General features: G+C 34.9%; 1 protein-coding gene across 1 annotated transcript in view; it reads right to left on the reverse strand.

Annotated features, from left to right (window-relative positions):
* Positions 1 to 15,074, reverse strand: part of LOC150099970 (rac GTPase-activating protein 1-like) — a 196,729-nt gene that overhangs the window by 17,009 nt on the left and 164,646 nt on the right. The window contains exons 11-13 of the mRNA XM_090402719.1: positions 9,715 to 9,823; positions 7,115 to 7,220; positions 808 to 940 (exon numbers count right to left, since the gene is read on the reverse strand). Of these exons, the coding sequence (XP_090258845.1) occupies positions 808 to 940; positions 7,115 to 7,220; positions 9,715 to 9,823 (348 nt within the window). The remainder of the gene's footprint in view (positions 1 to 807; positions 941 to 7,114; positions 7,221 to 9,714; positions 9,824 to 15,074) is intronic.

Here is a 15,074-nt window from a genome sequence, read left to right on the forward strand (position 1 = left end):
GCCAAAGCAGAGTCACTGCTTTATACAAAATTTAAGTGTTCTGCTAAATAATGTTCATACAAATGGTGAGAAGTGAAATGAATACTGAGGATGGCTTAATAAAATTTTCATAAAGATTCTAAATACTGAATTCAATAAAATCCATTCAGTCAGAGGTGAGAAATAACATGTGTGGTCATTATATATACAAGATATGCTCTTATGAAATGTAACCTTTTTAGGTGCCTTTCATAATACTTTATAATACGTAAAGTATTATGTATTATACTTTATAAAATAGGCTCTGGAAACAATAATTATTAGTATTACACATTTTATAAAACCAATTTTCAGAAAATAGATTCAGATCAGAAATATATTACATTTTGATAATTTATTAAAATCAGCTTTGTGTCTATAAAAAAATTTTTTTTAAAAAAGTTGTGTACTGTGTTCGGATAGTTTAATGTACTTCATTTGATTTCTGGTATGTCCCTAGTAATTCATTAGTAAGTCTAAAGTTTTGAGTTGTTGCTACAAGATGCATTTTGTAGCAACATTTTTAATAAGCAATCTGTTGCACTTTGATGCTAGTGCATGTTGAAAGGTGTGCAATTTTTTTTTCCATTTTACATTGCAATCATTTTTATAAAACTCTCAATAAAAGAGGAGAAAACAGATTAGCGATTCAACTAAATACAATGCAAATACAGAGAAATTATAGAATCAGTAATGCATATTATTATAATTACATTTCTTTTTTTTGTTGTTGTTGTTTGTTTGTTTCCAATTAGCTTCTAATTTCAAATTTTATAGTAACTTACTCACCATTGCTTGTTTTGTAGTTTCAGCAATCATTTCAATGGTCGGTGGACCACGTGAAGAAAATCCCACTATCGTAGGACCAAATACTTTAGCCAAATTGCTAATAGGCATCTTGCATTCTGGAATTTCAGCAATTCTAATAATTTAGATCAAAAACAAAATCCATAGTTAACAAGTTATTCCTAAAACGTTATTAGTTTTATTAAGTGGCAAAAATGCAGCACAGTAAATCATAGTTTACTAAAAGCTTTAAAGTACTAAAAATTTACTAACCATAAACTAAATAAATTCAAAGTAAATGTGTAACTCTCTTTAAATTTGAAGGTCTGCCGACCTCGAGATACTAATTCAAGAAAATATTTGTGAAAAGATGCATACTCTATGATCTTTTCTTGAACCCACTTATATAAAGCAAGATAGGCAATTACATTGACTTTTATCAAGACAGTTCATCTGATCTGAGACAAATCCATCATATAATAATTTAAGATGGATTTATGTTTGATGGTACCATCTGCTCACTCCCCTTCTAACCAAACTCCTCGATTTATAGTTAAAACAGGTTTGAAACCTACCATGTATATTGTTAGTTTGGTGTTGAAATGCAATCTGAGTGCTTCTGTTCTGCTCCAATTTATTAATTGTGCAGATGCTTATTATGCAAATTTTTATTTAAACTTATTTGAAATTCTCAAGTTTGATTTATACACATACATTCCATGGATAAAACATTAGAGATAAAGAGAAGCTGACACTGGCATCCCTGTACAGAGTGAAACACACCCAAACCAAATATCGGGGCATTGCAATAGACGAACATGAGTAAATGTGGCGATCTTAGTGACTTTGATTGTGGATGTATTATCGGCGCAAGACAGATGGATCATTCTATCGCCCAAGTGGTAAAAACCTTAGGGTTCTCAAGGGCAACCATATCAATGGTCTACTGCAAATATACCATCAATGATGTACCAGCTTCTAGCGAGCAAGTCGTAGCCGACCACATACCATCATGACCGGGATCGACATAGATTGTCCAGGCCCATACAAACCAACCAACTACAGGGCAACAGCATCACAAATCACATCCAGTTTCAATGTATGAAGTCCAAGGCATCAGCAAGCAAAAGGTACAGCATACTCTGCATACCATGGGCTATGGGAGACGATGACCTAATAGTTTACCACTGTTGAAAGCTCATCATTGGGCATTATGCCTCGCTTGGTGTCAGGACCAACAAATCTGGACTTATGCAGAATGGACCAGAGTCATATGGTCTGGTGAATCCAATTATCAGTTGTTCTGAGCTGACAGGAGGGTGCAGGTGTGGTGTCAAAAGCTTGAAGAGAAAGGTACAGTATAGTCTGCATACCATAGGCTATGGAAGACAACACCCTTATAGTTTACCACTGTTGACAGCTCGTCACTGGGCATTGTGCCTCACCTGGTGTCAGGATCAACATATCTGGACTTATGCAGAATGGACCAGTCATATGGTCTGGTGAATACCATTATCAGTCATTCTGAGCTGACGGGAGGGTGCAGGTGTGGCATCAAAAGCATGAAGGCATGGCCCCATCGTGCCAGGTCAGCTCTCTTCCAACAGTGCCAACCTGGTTTGAGGAGCCTTCTCATGTGACACATTAAGTCCCTTAGTGTGACTGGAGAGGGCCTTAAACGCTGCGATCTACCAGAATGTGCTGGCTGATCACCTGCACACTTTCATGGCCTTTGTGCATCCCGCAGCCAAAGATCTGTTTCAGAAGGACAATGCACCACCCCACCAGGCTGCAACCACCCAGGCATGGCTCGAGGAACACTCATCCAAGTTTGGGACCATTCAGTGCCCTCCGTATAAGGTCCCCAAATTTAAATTAGATCGAATCTCTATGGGATGCCGTAGAACAAGACATCACATTCATGTATCCAGGACTGAAGTCTAAGGCATAGTTGAGGACAACGCTGCAAAAAGCATGGCTGGAATTACCACTGGCAACCCTCTAGCATCTGGTCGAGTCAATGCCTCAGAGCTGTTATTCGCACTAGAAGAGGACCGAGATGCTATTAGGTAAGTATCTCTAATGTTTTTGTCCATTGAGTGTATGTATGTATGTGCGTGTGTACACGTTAATGAGGTAAATGGAACCTTTGTGGTATTTTGAAAATCTCTTTAGAATTTTGGTGTTTGGTTCACAAGTGAAATTACATATAGAAAAACTCCTGTCATATATATATAAGTCGAATCCAACAAAACTTTTCAAAATCTATTGATTTGGAATTATGGCAGAAGCAACTAAGGCTATAAAGTCAACATATATACCTTAATTGTATTTGTTCTAGTTGCAATGTCTATTTTGCAATACATTGCAAACAACATACCTTCAGCTGAAAAACCCATTTAAAAGGTTCTTCCCATCCTTGATGAGATTCAAACCCAGGTTTTTCAAGCTAAACGACATCATTAATGAAGATAAAAAAGCTCATATTTTGAGCTTTATCATTCATACTGGGAAATCGTTCATGATATTCTTCATCATCAAATTCCTGATATACAGGGTGTTCGGGATAAATTTGACATATTTATAATTAATTATATTTTTCCGTAAGTTACATGTATTAACACACACTTCTCTTCATTTAAAAGTTTGGACCCTTCTTCATTCATATACAAGATGTCAGAAAGGATGGATAGCTGGAACCCACCTGAATCATGGAAGAGAATAACTTGTATCATGATTATTCGTGCCCGCCATCAAAATAAGGATATTACGACTGCTGCTCAATGCTCCCTGAATACAGTAAAAACAATCAGGCATGAACTAGAGACTTGCAATGATGACTACGAGGATGTAGCAAGAAGAAAGATCCCTAGCAGACGATCTGATTGCGTTCGTACAGCAGAATTCCTCGCAAATCTGCAGGAACAGGTGTTGAAGAACCCTGGCATTGGAATTCGGGCTTTGTTCGTGGAGTTGCTAACTGTAGTCAAGCCCTGGATAACAATGGTAGCCAATGGTAGGCCGTATGTATGGCAGCAGGATTCGGCCCCTTGCCACACCTCTGGGAAAAGTCAAAAATGGTTGTCTGAAAATTTCTACGACTTCACCAGTCCAAATGTTTGGCCTCCAAACTCCCCAGACCTTAACCCCATGGATTATTTTGTATGGGGCGCAGTTGAAAAACACACCAATCGCACTTCCAGTAATACAAAAGCCCAGTTAATGGATAAAATTAAAACAGTTTTTGCGGCCCTTCCCAGGGAGACTGTAGCATCAGCTTGTTCGAGGTTCCGAAGCAGAATTGAAGCTGTGATCGATGCTAATAGTGGTTATTTTGAGTAAATCTTGTTGATAGTATTGTAATTAACTCTGCCTGTAATGTTTTTTTGTCAATTCATTAAATTTAATAGATACAAAGAAGATTTTCTTTTTCCTTACGAAACTGTCAAATTTATCCCGAACACCCTGTATACCTTCAAGGATGTATAGGATATGATAGTACTACATGAAAAATTTACATCATTACCTCCTCCTCCATCTAATATCCTCCAAATGAGTCTGTTATTACCTGACAAGACTTCAGTATTATCAGATCTTATATTTCTGTCTTCTAAGGCACTTTTTACTGTATCAATCCACCTATATCTTGGTCTTCCTCTAGGTCTTTTTCCTTCCAACCTGGCAGAGAACAATTGTTTGCCTAATTTTTCCTTGCCCATTCTGTTTAAGAGACTATACCACCCGAGAATAGCTCTGCTAACGCATTCCTGGATGCTGACAATGTCAAGTTCTTTCCTAATATCCTCGTTTTTAATATGATATTGCCATTGATGCCATCTTTTCATGCCCCTAATCTTGCTCAGGACTCTCATATTTGCAGTCTCTAGTCTTTGCTCAAGTGTTTTACTTCTGATCCAGCTCTAAGATCCATAAGTTAAAATTGGTTTGAACACTGTCTTGTATATAACTAATTTAGTGTTTTGGCTAATTTCTCTCTTATTCATATAAATTTATTCAGTTGACTTCCTTCCTACCATACCAGCTTTGTTGATTCTGTTGACTATTTCATGTTTAATTTAACATCTTCATTAAAAATTGTGCGTAAGTAGGCGAAATTTTACTTGTATAAGTTCTCCATTCACAATACAGTTGACATTTGCAATGTTTCTGCCTTTTTTCATTGTCTTTGTCTTTTTGATGCTGACCTTCATACCATGGGAATCTTGAAGTTGTAACAGATTTATTTAAAAGTATAACATCATCTGCATAAAGCAAAGAACTGAAATTAACATCTCCAATTATGATATCAGGTTTAATACCACTTTCCTTCATAATGTGATCCACTTAGATAATGAATAACAGAGGGGATAATGTACATCCTTGTCTGACACCATATTTAACATTAAACCATCTTCCTGTACTTCCTTCAATTCTAACTGCTGACTTACAACTCAAATAAAGACTAAGTATTGCTTGATATAATGCCCCATCGACACCATATAACTGTAGCATATTGAATAGCTTCTCTCTTGGCACCTTCTCATATGCCTTGTTTAAGTTAAGGGATATTACATCCCATATCGTTTCTCAGCCGAATAAGAAACTCAAAGAGTTTCATGCCGAATATAGTAGAAACTATATAAAGTTCGGCGATTCCAAGCGCAAGCAAATATCTGGATACTGCAGCAACTGACCCTTAAGGTAGTGCAAGCTGAGGCAACTCATGTCAAAGGTGGAGCAAGCTCCGATCACTATTCTCGATATTTACCCATAATGTAAACTTAGCTCCTAGGAGCTGTATTACTGTTCTACATTATGAGAGAAGGTCACTATCCAGACCGGTTTCAACCTTTATTGAGGTCTCATTAGTGAGTAGGTAGACCTAGTTAATACCAAGTTTGTAGCGAACAGAACAACTTACAAACTTGTCATATGCCTTTTCCAAATAGAAAAAACTTAAATACAGATCTTTGTTATATTCCCATGCTTTCTCAACTATTTGTCATAAAGTGAAGATCTGATCCTGACAGCCTCTATATGGCCTGAATCCAGCTTGTTCTTTACCAAGCTTTTCTTCCACAGTTCTTCTCAACCGTTTCTCAAGTGTGCTTGCATAGATCTTGCCAGGAACACTCAGTAGGGAAATACCTCTGGTAATTCTCACATTCAGTTTTATTTCCCTTTTTATATATGGGCACTATGAGAGCTCTACTCCAATCATCGGGAATTTGTCCCTCTGTCCAGGCTTTCTGAACTATGCAGTGCAGCCACTGTAAGACTCTTATACTACCATACTTCAGCATTTCTGGTTGAATATTATCTACTCCTGCTGCCTTTCCACATTTCAAGTCTTTGATGGCTTTTTCTACTTCAAGTATGGATATGTATTCCTGACTGCATGCCTGGTCAGTGTCTTTTTACCACTGTGCTATCACTGCTTGTTTCATTTAGCAATTTTTCAAAAGTAATTACTCCATACTTCAAGGATATCTTTTTCACCAGTTTTCATGTCACTCTTATCATCTCTAATTCCTTTTACAGCACTCTTCCCTCCATTTCTAAGCTGCTTCAACAACCTCCAGAATATTTTGCCACCTTCTTGATATTTATTTTCTATGTTCTTGCCAAAGTCCTCCCACGACTTTTGTTTAGCTAGTTTTACACAGCATTTAGCTTTCTTACATTTGTCTCTGTATTCTCTAAGAGCACAAGTTGACTTATTTGCCAGGAACCTTTTCCAATCGAAGGGCACAACGTACCATTGTTCTTCCAATTGTACTACGGAGGTGCCTATTAAATATATACCTTTTGCAGATCAAAACTAATTATTCTTATTTTCCCATAATTGCTTAATTATTTGTCTTAAAGTAAAAATTGGTTCCTGACAATCCCATTGTCATGAACCAAACTTGTTCTTTTAGAAGTTTCTTTTCTACAATTTTTCTTGGGTTCTTCTCAGGTATGCTAAAAACACGGTAGAACAGAAATTTGGAGAAGCTCATACAAGATATGATGTTAAAAATGGAGATATGAAAAGAAATTAAGCTAAATATTCTATAGAATGTTACATAGAATTTTTAAGAATGATACCCTACTAGTTCAATAAAATAAAATAAATAAAAAAAATAAATAAAAAATCAGTGAATCTACAGCTGATACATAATCTTGTAACTTTAAATTTTTGTTTAAAAATTTACAATCCTAGTTCTTAGAGTTTCAAGAATAATTGCATCCTCCAAAACTAACCAAACATTCAAAAACTATTTTGCAATAATCTAATTAAGTTGGAAAAAGAATATGAAATCATTACCTTTGCAGATGAAGGATAAGATATGCCAAAGTGTCTCTATTGGGCTGAGGCAACTGGCTAATGGCTTGATAAATGGCACTCATTTGGTCTTGACTTTCCTTCATTTCTTTAATAAAATTACAGTGATCATCACAAGCTATTCTCTGAAGTACATATTGAAATTTGGAATTTTCAAGGATGGAAAATATTTTGGCTTAATTTATAGATATAGACTGAAGCAAGATTTTTTTTTTTTTTTTTTAATTTTATAAAAGATGATTTTACCATAAGGAGAAACTAAATCTGGAATCTTCAGTAACATTTTAGCAGAAGATAAAAGTAATTTTCTCATCATTCTGATACTTTATATTCTGCTCACAAAACTTTTAAAATTGTTTTGCACTACAAAACTGTGACATGATAAAGGTTAGTTGAATGTGGAGTTTTTTCTCAAAGAACAATTAGGAAATGTAAGTATTAATTTTCTCTTTTTTTTTCTCTCTCTCCCCCACCCCCCAAATGAATCTCAGTTTCAGATGGATTCCATTTTGGGCAGCAAAGAAATTGTTATAGCATTTACCATCAAACTCTTCCATGTTAACTTGAACAAAGTGCTGAGTCTACTATCTCCTCAAGTTGAGGAGCTTGACATAACATTTGGTCAGTATCAGTGTTGTCAACTTAGCTACTTTATTACTAGATCTAGCAACTTTTGAGCTCTCACGACGTACCCCCAAAGGGTACACGTACCACTGGTTAAGAACCCCTAGTGTACATCATGCTGTGATAGTATTACATGAAAGTTTACATAATTCTAACTTTGTATTTGTATTGTACCAAATTGATCTGTTATTTGTCAGGACCCCAATATTATCAGATCTTATATTTCAGTCTTCTAATCTTCTCTCCTAGATCTTGGTCTTTCTCTGAGGACTTTTTCCTGCTGACATCCTGTTTTGCTAACATTTCCACTCCCATTCTGTTTTAAATGACCACAAATTAGCTATGCTCACACATACTCATTTTTTAATACAATTCTGCCACTGATGCTATCTGTACCCTCATCCCCAATTTTTCACAGAACTCTCATATCTGTGTAGTTTGATCAAGCGCTTTATCCCTGAGAGTTGGGTTAGAAATAAATCACTTGATCAAGTGCTTTATTTCTAACCCAACTCTCAGATCCATAAGTTAAAAATTAATTTGAACACAGCTTCTATATAGCTAGTTTAGTGTTTTGATTAATTTCTCTCTTATTCTTATATAAAGTTATCAGATGACAACCTGCCATACCAGACAACAAAATTAGCTATGCTAATTCTGCTGTGTATTTCCATATTCATGCCATCTTCACTAAAAAATTGTGCCCAAATAGCTGAAATGTTTTACTTGTTCAGTAGGTTTCCCATGTAGGATACAGCTTATGCTTTCAGTATTCCTGGCTATTATTTTATTACTGATTTTCATATCAAATTTTGCAGCAGTTATTCAATTTAGACATGGAATCATCCACATATGTACTGGATTTATTTAGGAGTATGACCTTTGCATAAAGAGGACATTCCAGTTTTTTTTTTAATACCAGGTTTATACTACTTTTCTTCATAGCATGATCCATATAGATGGTGAACAGGAATAGGGAAAATGTGTGCCCTTGTCTCACACCTGATTTAACACAAATCATCTTCCTGTTTTTAATAACATTAATTAATAACTAATTAATAATTAATGTTTTTAATAACATTAAATAAATGTTTAATGTTTTATATGACTTGTTTTTATTAAACAAAAGTGATGCACTTTTTTAAGTGGGGCCCGGACCACAGACTTGTCATGGGCCCAAAAATTTCTCTCACTGGCCCTGCCTAGGACACTCAATAGCAAAATTCGTCTGCAATTTTTACATTATTTCATTATTATTATTTGAAAAAAAAAAAAAAAAATTCGTACTAAGAGAGCTCTAATCATGTGGAATTCAACCCTCTGAACAGACCCTCAGAATTACGCAGTGCAGCCACAATAAAAACTTCTATACCTCAATATTTAAACATTTTCAGTCAAATATCATCTATTCAATCTCTGCCTTTAAGTTTTTGATGATTTATTACCTCATGTATTGATATGTAATGCTGAACGCATTCCACTGAAATATTTTCTACCACTGTTCTATTGCTTCTTGTGTTATATAGCAATTTTTCAAAGTAAGTGCTACAATTATGTAAGATATCTTCATTGTCAGGTTTCATTCACTCTTATCATCTGATTCCTTTTACAGTACTCTTTCCTCCATTTCTAAGCTTTATCAAGTACTTTTATTTTTCAAAGTCTTCACATGACTTTTATTAAGATACTTTTATCAATAATTTGCTTTCATGAATTTTCCTCTATATTTCTCTCTCAGAGCACATGCTGATATACTTTCTAGGAACTTTCGATATCATTTGATGTCCATAACACGAACAAAAATAACATAAGCAGATACTAAAGCTAGCTTCCTTCCTCTGATCAGTTATTCAAAATTAAAGGAAAAAAAAAAAAAATGGAACCAAGTGCAAAACAATTTAATTATATAATATATAAATAATAACAATCAGAAATGCATAAAAACTTGAAACACTCACCTGCAGCCATAACAAAATCCTTCCATAGTGTTTTGGTAATGAGAGGTTCTTGTAGCGAACGCAAAAATTCTTTTGCTACACCACATATAGTATGTATATCAATTTTTGACTAATAAAAAAAAAAAAAGTAAAATAATTTTTCAAAATTAATTTAGAAATTATCTAATTTATAAAGTAATGTGCAATTTGTGAAATAATTTGTAAAATTAAAAACTTGGAAAATTCATTTATTACTTTTATAAATTAGTTAACAAACAAATAACCATACACAAAATGCTGAAAGTTCCTTTTTCATGCTGGAGTGGATGTAATATGTTATGTCTTTGAGAATCACTACAATCAGACATTAAATATAATGTGACATGTCATTACATGGTAGCTATGAATATAATTTCTTCTTCACTCAGTAGACATTTCTTTGGCTTCTGTTATTCCAAGATATGACTGTCAAGTTTTTGATCAAAATAATTACCAAATGTCCTGAAGCAATGTTTTCCTAATGGAATGACATAATAAAAAAGTAAGAACCAACAGTGAAAACTGTCATCCACACACACCATCATATTTAGCAGCTATTTTAAAAAGACATAAGACCAGTTTCTACTCATATCATATAGTTTACAATGTGACAAAGGAAAGAATAATCTTTCTTATCAACATTCAACTAAATGTTGAATAGTCATATTCAATAGCCATGAGTCATGTTTATTCTTAAGCATGTTTCAGGTTAATGTTTTATGATGCTGAAGAGCAATTATTTTAAGATAACTTCATCATTCAACTATAAAAATCTGCATACTGCTGCTGCTACTACTACAGCTATGGTTCAATGGTTCACACAGTATGCTCAATATTATTTCTGATGGCTTAACATTTACTGACAGTACTGTGCTACTGATGTATATTAGCAGAACATTTTGCTATGGAAACACAAAAGTAACGTCACATCTAAACTTGGTCGACCAACTATTTTATTATATCAGATGCCACTCAAAAGTTCCCATACTAGCTGCAAAGAGTATGTATGGCAAGCTATATGACTTACCATTGCTAGGTATTGCGATATTACTTCATCATGAGAGTTTGAGTCACCACTACAGCTTGAAGTGTTCATCATCATCATGAAATTCCTGCCATGCACCCTCAAGCAGGTATACAGGATATGATAGTACTACATGAAAAATTTACATCATTACTAACTTCCTATCTACAATTTACCTCCAGATCAGTCTGTTACTTGTCAAGACTCCAATATTATCAGATCTTATATTTCTGTCATCTAAGGCACTTTGTACCCTATCAAACCACCTATATCTTGGTCTTCCTCTGGGTCGTTTTCCTGCCAACCTGGCAGAGAACACTTGTTTTGCCAATCTTTCCTCGCCCATTCTATTTAAATGACCATACCACCTGAGATAAGCTCTGCTAACACATTCCTGGATGCTGACAATGTCAAGTTCTTTCCTAATATCCTTATTTTTAATATGATATTGCCATTGATGCCATCTGTTCACGCCAATAATCTTTCTCAGGACTCTCATATCTGAAGTCGCTAGTCTTTGGTCAAGTGTTTTACTTCTGACCCAGCTCTCAGATCCATAAGTTAAAACTGGTTTGAACACTGTCTTGTATACAGTTAATTTAGTGTTCCAACTAATTTCTCTCTCTCTTATTCCATATGAATTTATTCAATTGACTTCCTACTATACCAGCTTTATTGATTCTGTTGTCTATTTCCATATTTAATTTACCATCTTCACTAAAAATCGTGCCTAAGTAGGTAAAATGTTTTACTTGTTCCACAGGTTCTCCGTTCACAATGCAGTTGACATTTTCAATGATTCTGCCTATTTTCATTGTCTTTGTCTTTTTATTGCTGACCTTCATACTATATCTATTACAACAGTTATCAGAGAATCTTGCAGACTTGTAGCGGATTTATTTAGAAGTATAACATCATCCGCATAAAGCAAAGAGTTGACGTTAACATCTCCAATTTTGATATGTTTAATACCACTTTCCTTCATAATGTGATCCATATAGATAATGAATAACAGAGGAGGATAATGTACATCCCTCTCTCACACCAGATTTAACATTACACTATCTTCCTGTACTTCCTTCAATTCTAACTACTGACTTACAACTCAAATAAAGACTAAGTATTGCTTGATATAATGCCCCATTGACACCATATAACTGTAGCGTATTGAATAGCTTCTCTCTTGGCACCTTATCATATGCCTTTTCCAGATCTACAAAACTCAAATAGAGATCTTTGTTATATTCCCATGATTTCTCCACTATTTGTCGTAAAGTGAAGATCTGATCCTGACAGCCTCTATTGGCCGGAATCCAGCTTGTTCTTCACCTAGCTTTTCTTCTACAATTCTTCTCAACCGTTTCTCAAGTATACTTGCATATATCTTGCCAGGAACACTCAGTAGGGAAATACCTCTGTAATTCTCAGATTCAGTTTTATTTTCCTTTTTATATAGGTAATATGAGAGCTCTACTCCAATCATTGGGAATTCGTCCCTTTGTCCACACCTTCTGAACTATGCAGTGCAGCCACTGCAAGACTTTTATACCACCATACTTCAGCATTTCTGGTCAAATATCATCTACTCCTGCTGCCTTTCTACATTTTAAGCCTTTGATGGCTTTTTCTACTTCAAGTATGGATATGTATTCCTGTTGAGTGATTTTACCACTGTGTCATCACTGCTTGTTTCATTTAGCAATTTCTCGAAGTAATTACTCCATATTTCAAGGATATCTTTTTCTCCCGTTTTCATGTCACCTTTATCATCTCTAATTCCTTTTACAGCACTCTTTCCTCCATTCTTAAGCTTCTTCAACAACCTCCAGAATATTTTGCCACCTTCTTGATATTTATTTTCTATGTTCTTGCCAAAGTCCTCCCATGACTTTTGTTTAGCTAGTTTTACACAGTGTTTAGCTTTCTTACATTTGTCGCTGTATTCTCTAAGAACACAAGCTGATTTTCCAGGGACTTTTGATATGCTTTCTTCTTTTCCTTCACTGCCTCTTTAACTTCCTGTGTCCACCATGGAATTCTGATTTTTCTATCCTTGCGGAAAACCTCACCACATGCCTCTCTGGCTGAATTCTAAAGTTTGGTTCCTGTTCTCAAACTCCTTCATTTTTTCTTCAATAATCTTTGTGTATTTTAGCTACAGTTCACATCTGAGAGCTGCTCAACTTTTATTCACTTTAAAACTTTCTTACATGCTATTCTTTTCAATATGAAATTCAATTTTATCCTGCTCAAGACTAAATAGTGATCACTTCCAATTTCAAATCCTCTGTACACTCTGGTGTCCTGCACTAGGGAGAAAACATCACTATCAACAATAACATAGTCAATGAGACTTTTCTTATTTCTTGCCTCTTCTCTCTATGTGAATTTGTGCACATTTTTATGTTGGAACATTGTGTTAGTAATAACCAGTCCATGTCCTGAGCAAAAATCCAACAAATATTTGCCATTATTATTAGCTTTGCTCTTTTCTCCAAATTTTCCCAATATATTTTTGTATGTCTGACAATCCTTTACTGCTCTGTTATTTAGATCCCCAACAAGGACCAACTTTTCCTTTTTCATTGTGTGATGCTTTCTCTAAAGCATTAAAAAATTCCTCTACTTCTATCTTAGTAGAATTACCTTCTGTGGGACCATAGGCACAAATAAGTCTCATTGCCCAGTTCTCCATTCTGATATTTGCCCACATCACTCTACTTGAGACTGCAAGAATATTAGCCTCGTATTTAGTGTTGAATACTATGGCTACTCCTTCTTTTCCTTGATTGTTATTGCCTAAATATAACATTTTGTATTTAATGCTCAGAAAGATCTCACCAGTTTTTGTCTTTTTTGTTTCAGTCACCCCTATTATGTTCATCTGATACTTATCTAATTCCTCAGCTAGTTCCATTTCTTTGCCATTCAGGCTTCTTATGTTGATAGTACTGATCTTTAACTCTGGTGATGTTGATTTGGGGTGGTTTTTTCATATTTGTTCCAGTAGCTGACTTTTCACTGTTCACCCTGGTTCCCTGGTGAAAACAATGGGGGCCTTGTTTAACCGGGCAAAGCCCCAGCCAGCATGAAATTTTGTCATTTGTACCATCATTTTATAATTTGGTTTAAGCCAATAAGAATTACAATTTGGTCGGCTAAATCCCAAATTGCCAGCCCATCCTCATTCGTTCGGTATCCAGGAAGATACCCAACAGGGTGCACCACGAGAAGGTGAGGAATGATATTAGGTCAGAAGCCCTGGTCGGTTCTCTGCATTTCTTTAAAGGCGATATGGAGGTCTCCTCTCAGTTATACATATTTGATCCTTAAGCACCCCGCTTGAAGTGTTTCATATGAATATTATTAAATATTAATAATTAAAGATCTGTGTCTGCTTGATAATGGAATTATGATTTCATTAAATGTCTCCCTTATTCACCAACATTCCACCACAAGACTTCAATTTTTGCAGTCCGATTTTGAAGACATTGTAAACTTATTTAAATCCACCATCGTGCATTTAAATCCAAAGAACAGCAACGGGCAGTCCTATCTCACCTGCTTTAGCTTATATTATGGAGCATCTAAAAAAAATCAACTCTTCCATACCATTTTCCCTCAATTCTCATATAAGTTTGTTTCATCAATGTTGCCATTGCAGTTGATGCTATTTGGAAACAGAATTACTTTAATTCCTGGAAAAAATAAACTCTTTGAATCACGTTCACTATTGAACATGAATTCAACAACTGTCTTCCCTTTTTGGATATCTTAATAATTTGAAATCCTATAGTTATATTGAATTTTTGGTTTATCAAAAACCAACTTTCACCATCATTCATTTTAGATGATAGGTATTATCATTCTCATATAGGTTTGTTTCATCAATGTTGCCATTGCAGTTGATGCTATTTGGAAACAGAATTACTTTAATTCCTGGAAAAAATAAACTCTTTGAATCACGTTCACTATTGAACATGAATTCAACAACTGTCTTTCCTTTTTGGATATCTTAATAATTTGAAATCCTATAGTTATATTGAATTTTTGGTTTATCAAAAACCAACTTTCACCATCATTCATTTTAGATGATAGGTATTATCAAGAGTCTTGTACACAGAGTTCAGTAGCTGCTGATTCCCTTTTGTTAGATGAACTAAATAAAATTCATCCACCTGTAAAAGTTCTCTAATTTAGAGCACTTGTTGCAGACTATCCTGTAGCTTAGGAGATTTTGGTACTGTATTTCTTATGAGAAGTATGAATGAAGTGTAATGTCATCAACAAGGGCCATGGTTATGATTACTAGTGAGTA

The sequence above is a fragment of the Typopeltis vanoorti genome, chromosome 13, assembly GCF_054136105.1.
Source record: "Typopeltis vanoorti isolate ZY-2024b chromosome 13, IOZ_Tvanoo_1.0, whole genome shotgun sequence".
Classification (NCBI taxonomy): Eukaryota; Metazoa; Arthropoda; class Arachnida; order Uropygi; family Thelyphonidae; genus Typopeltis; species Typopeltis vanoorti.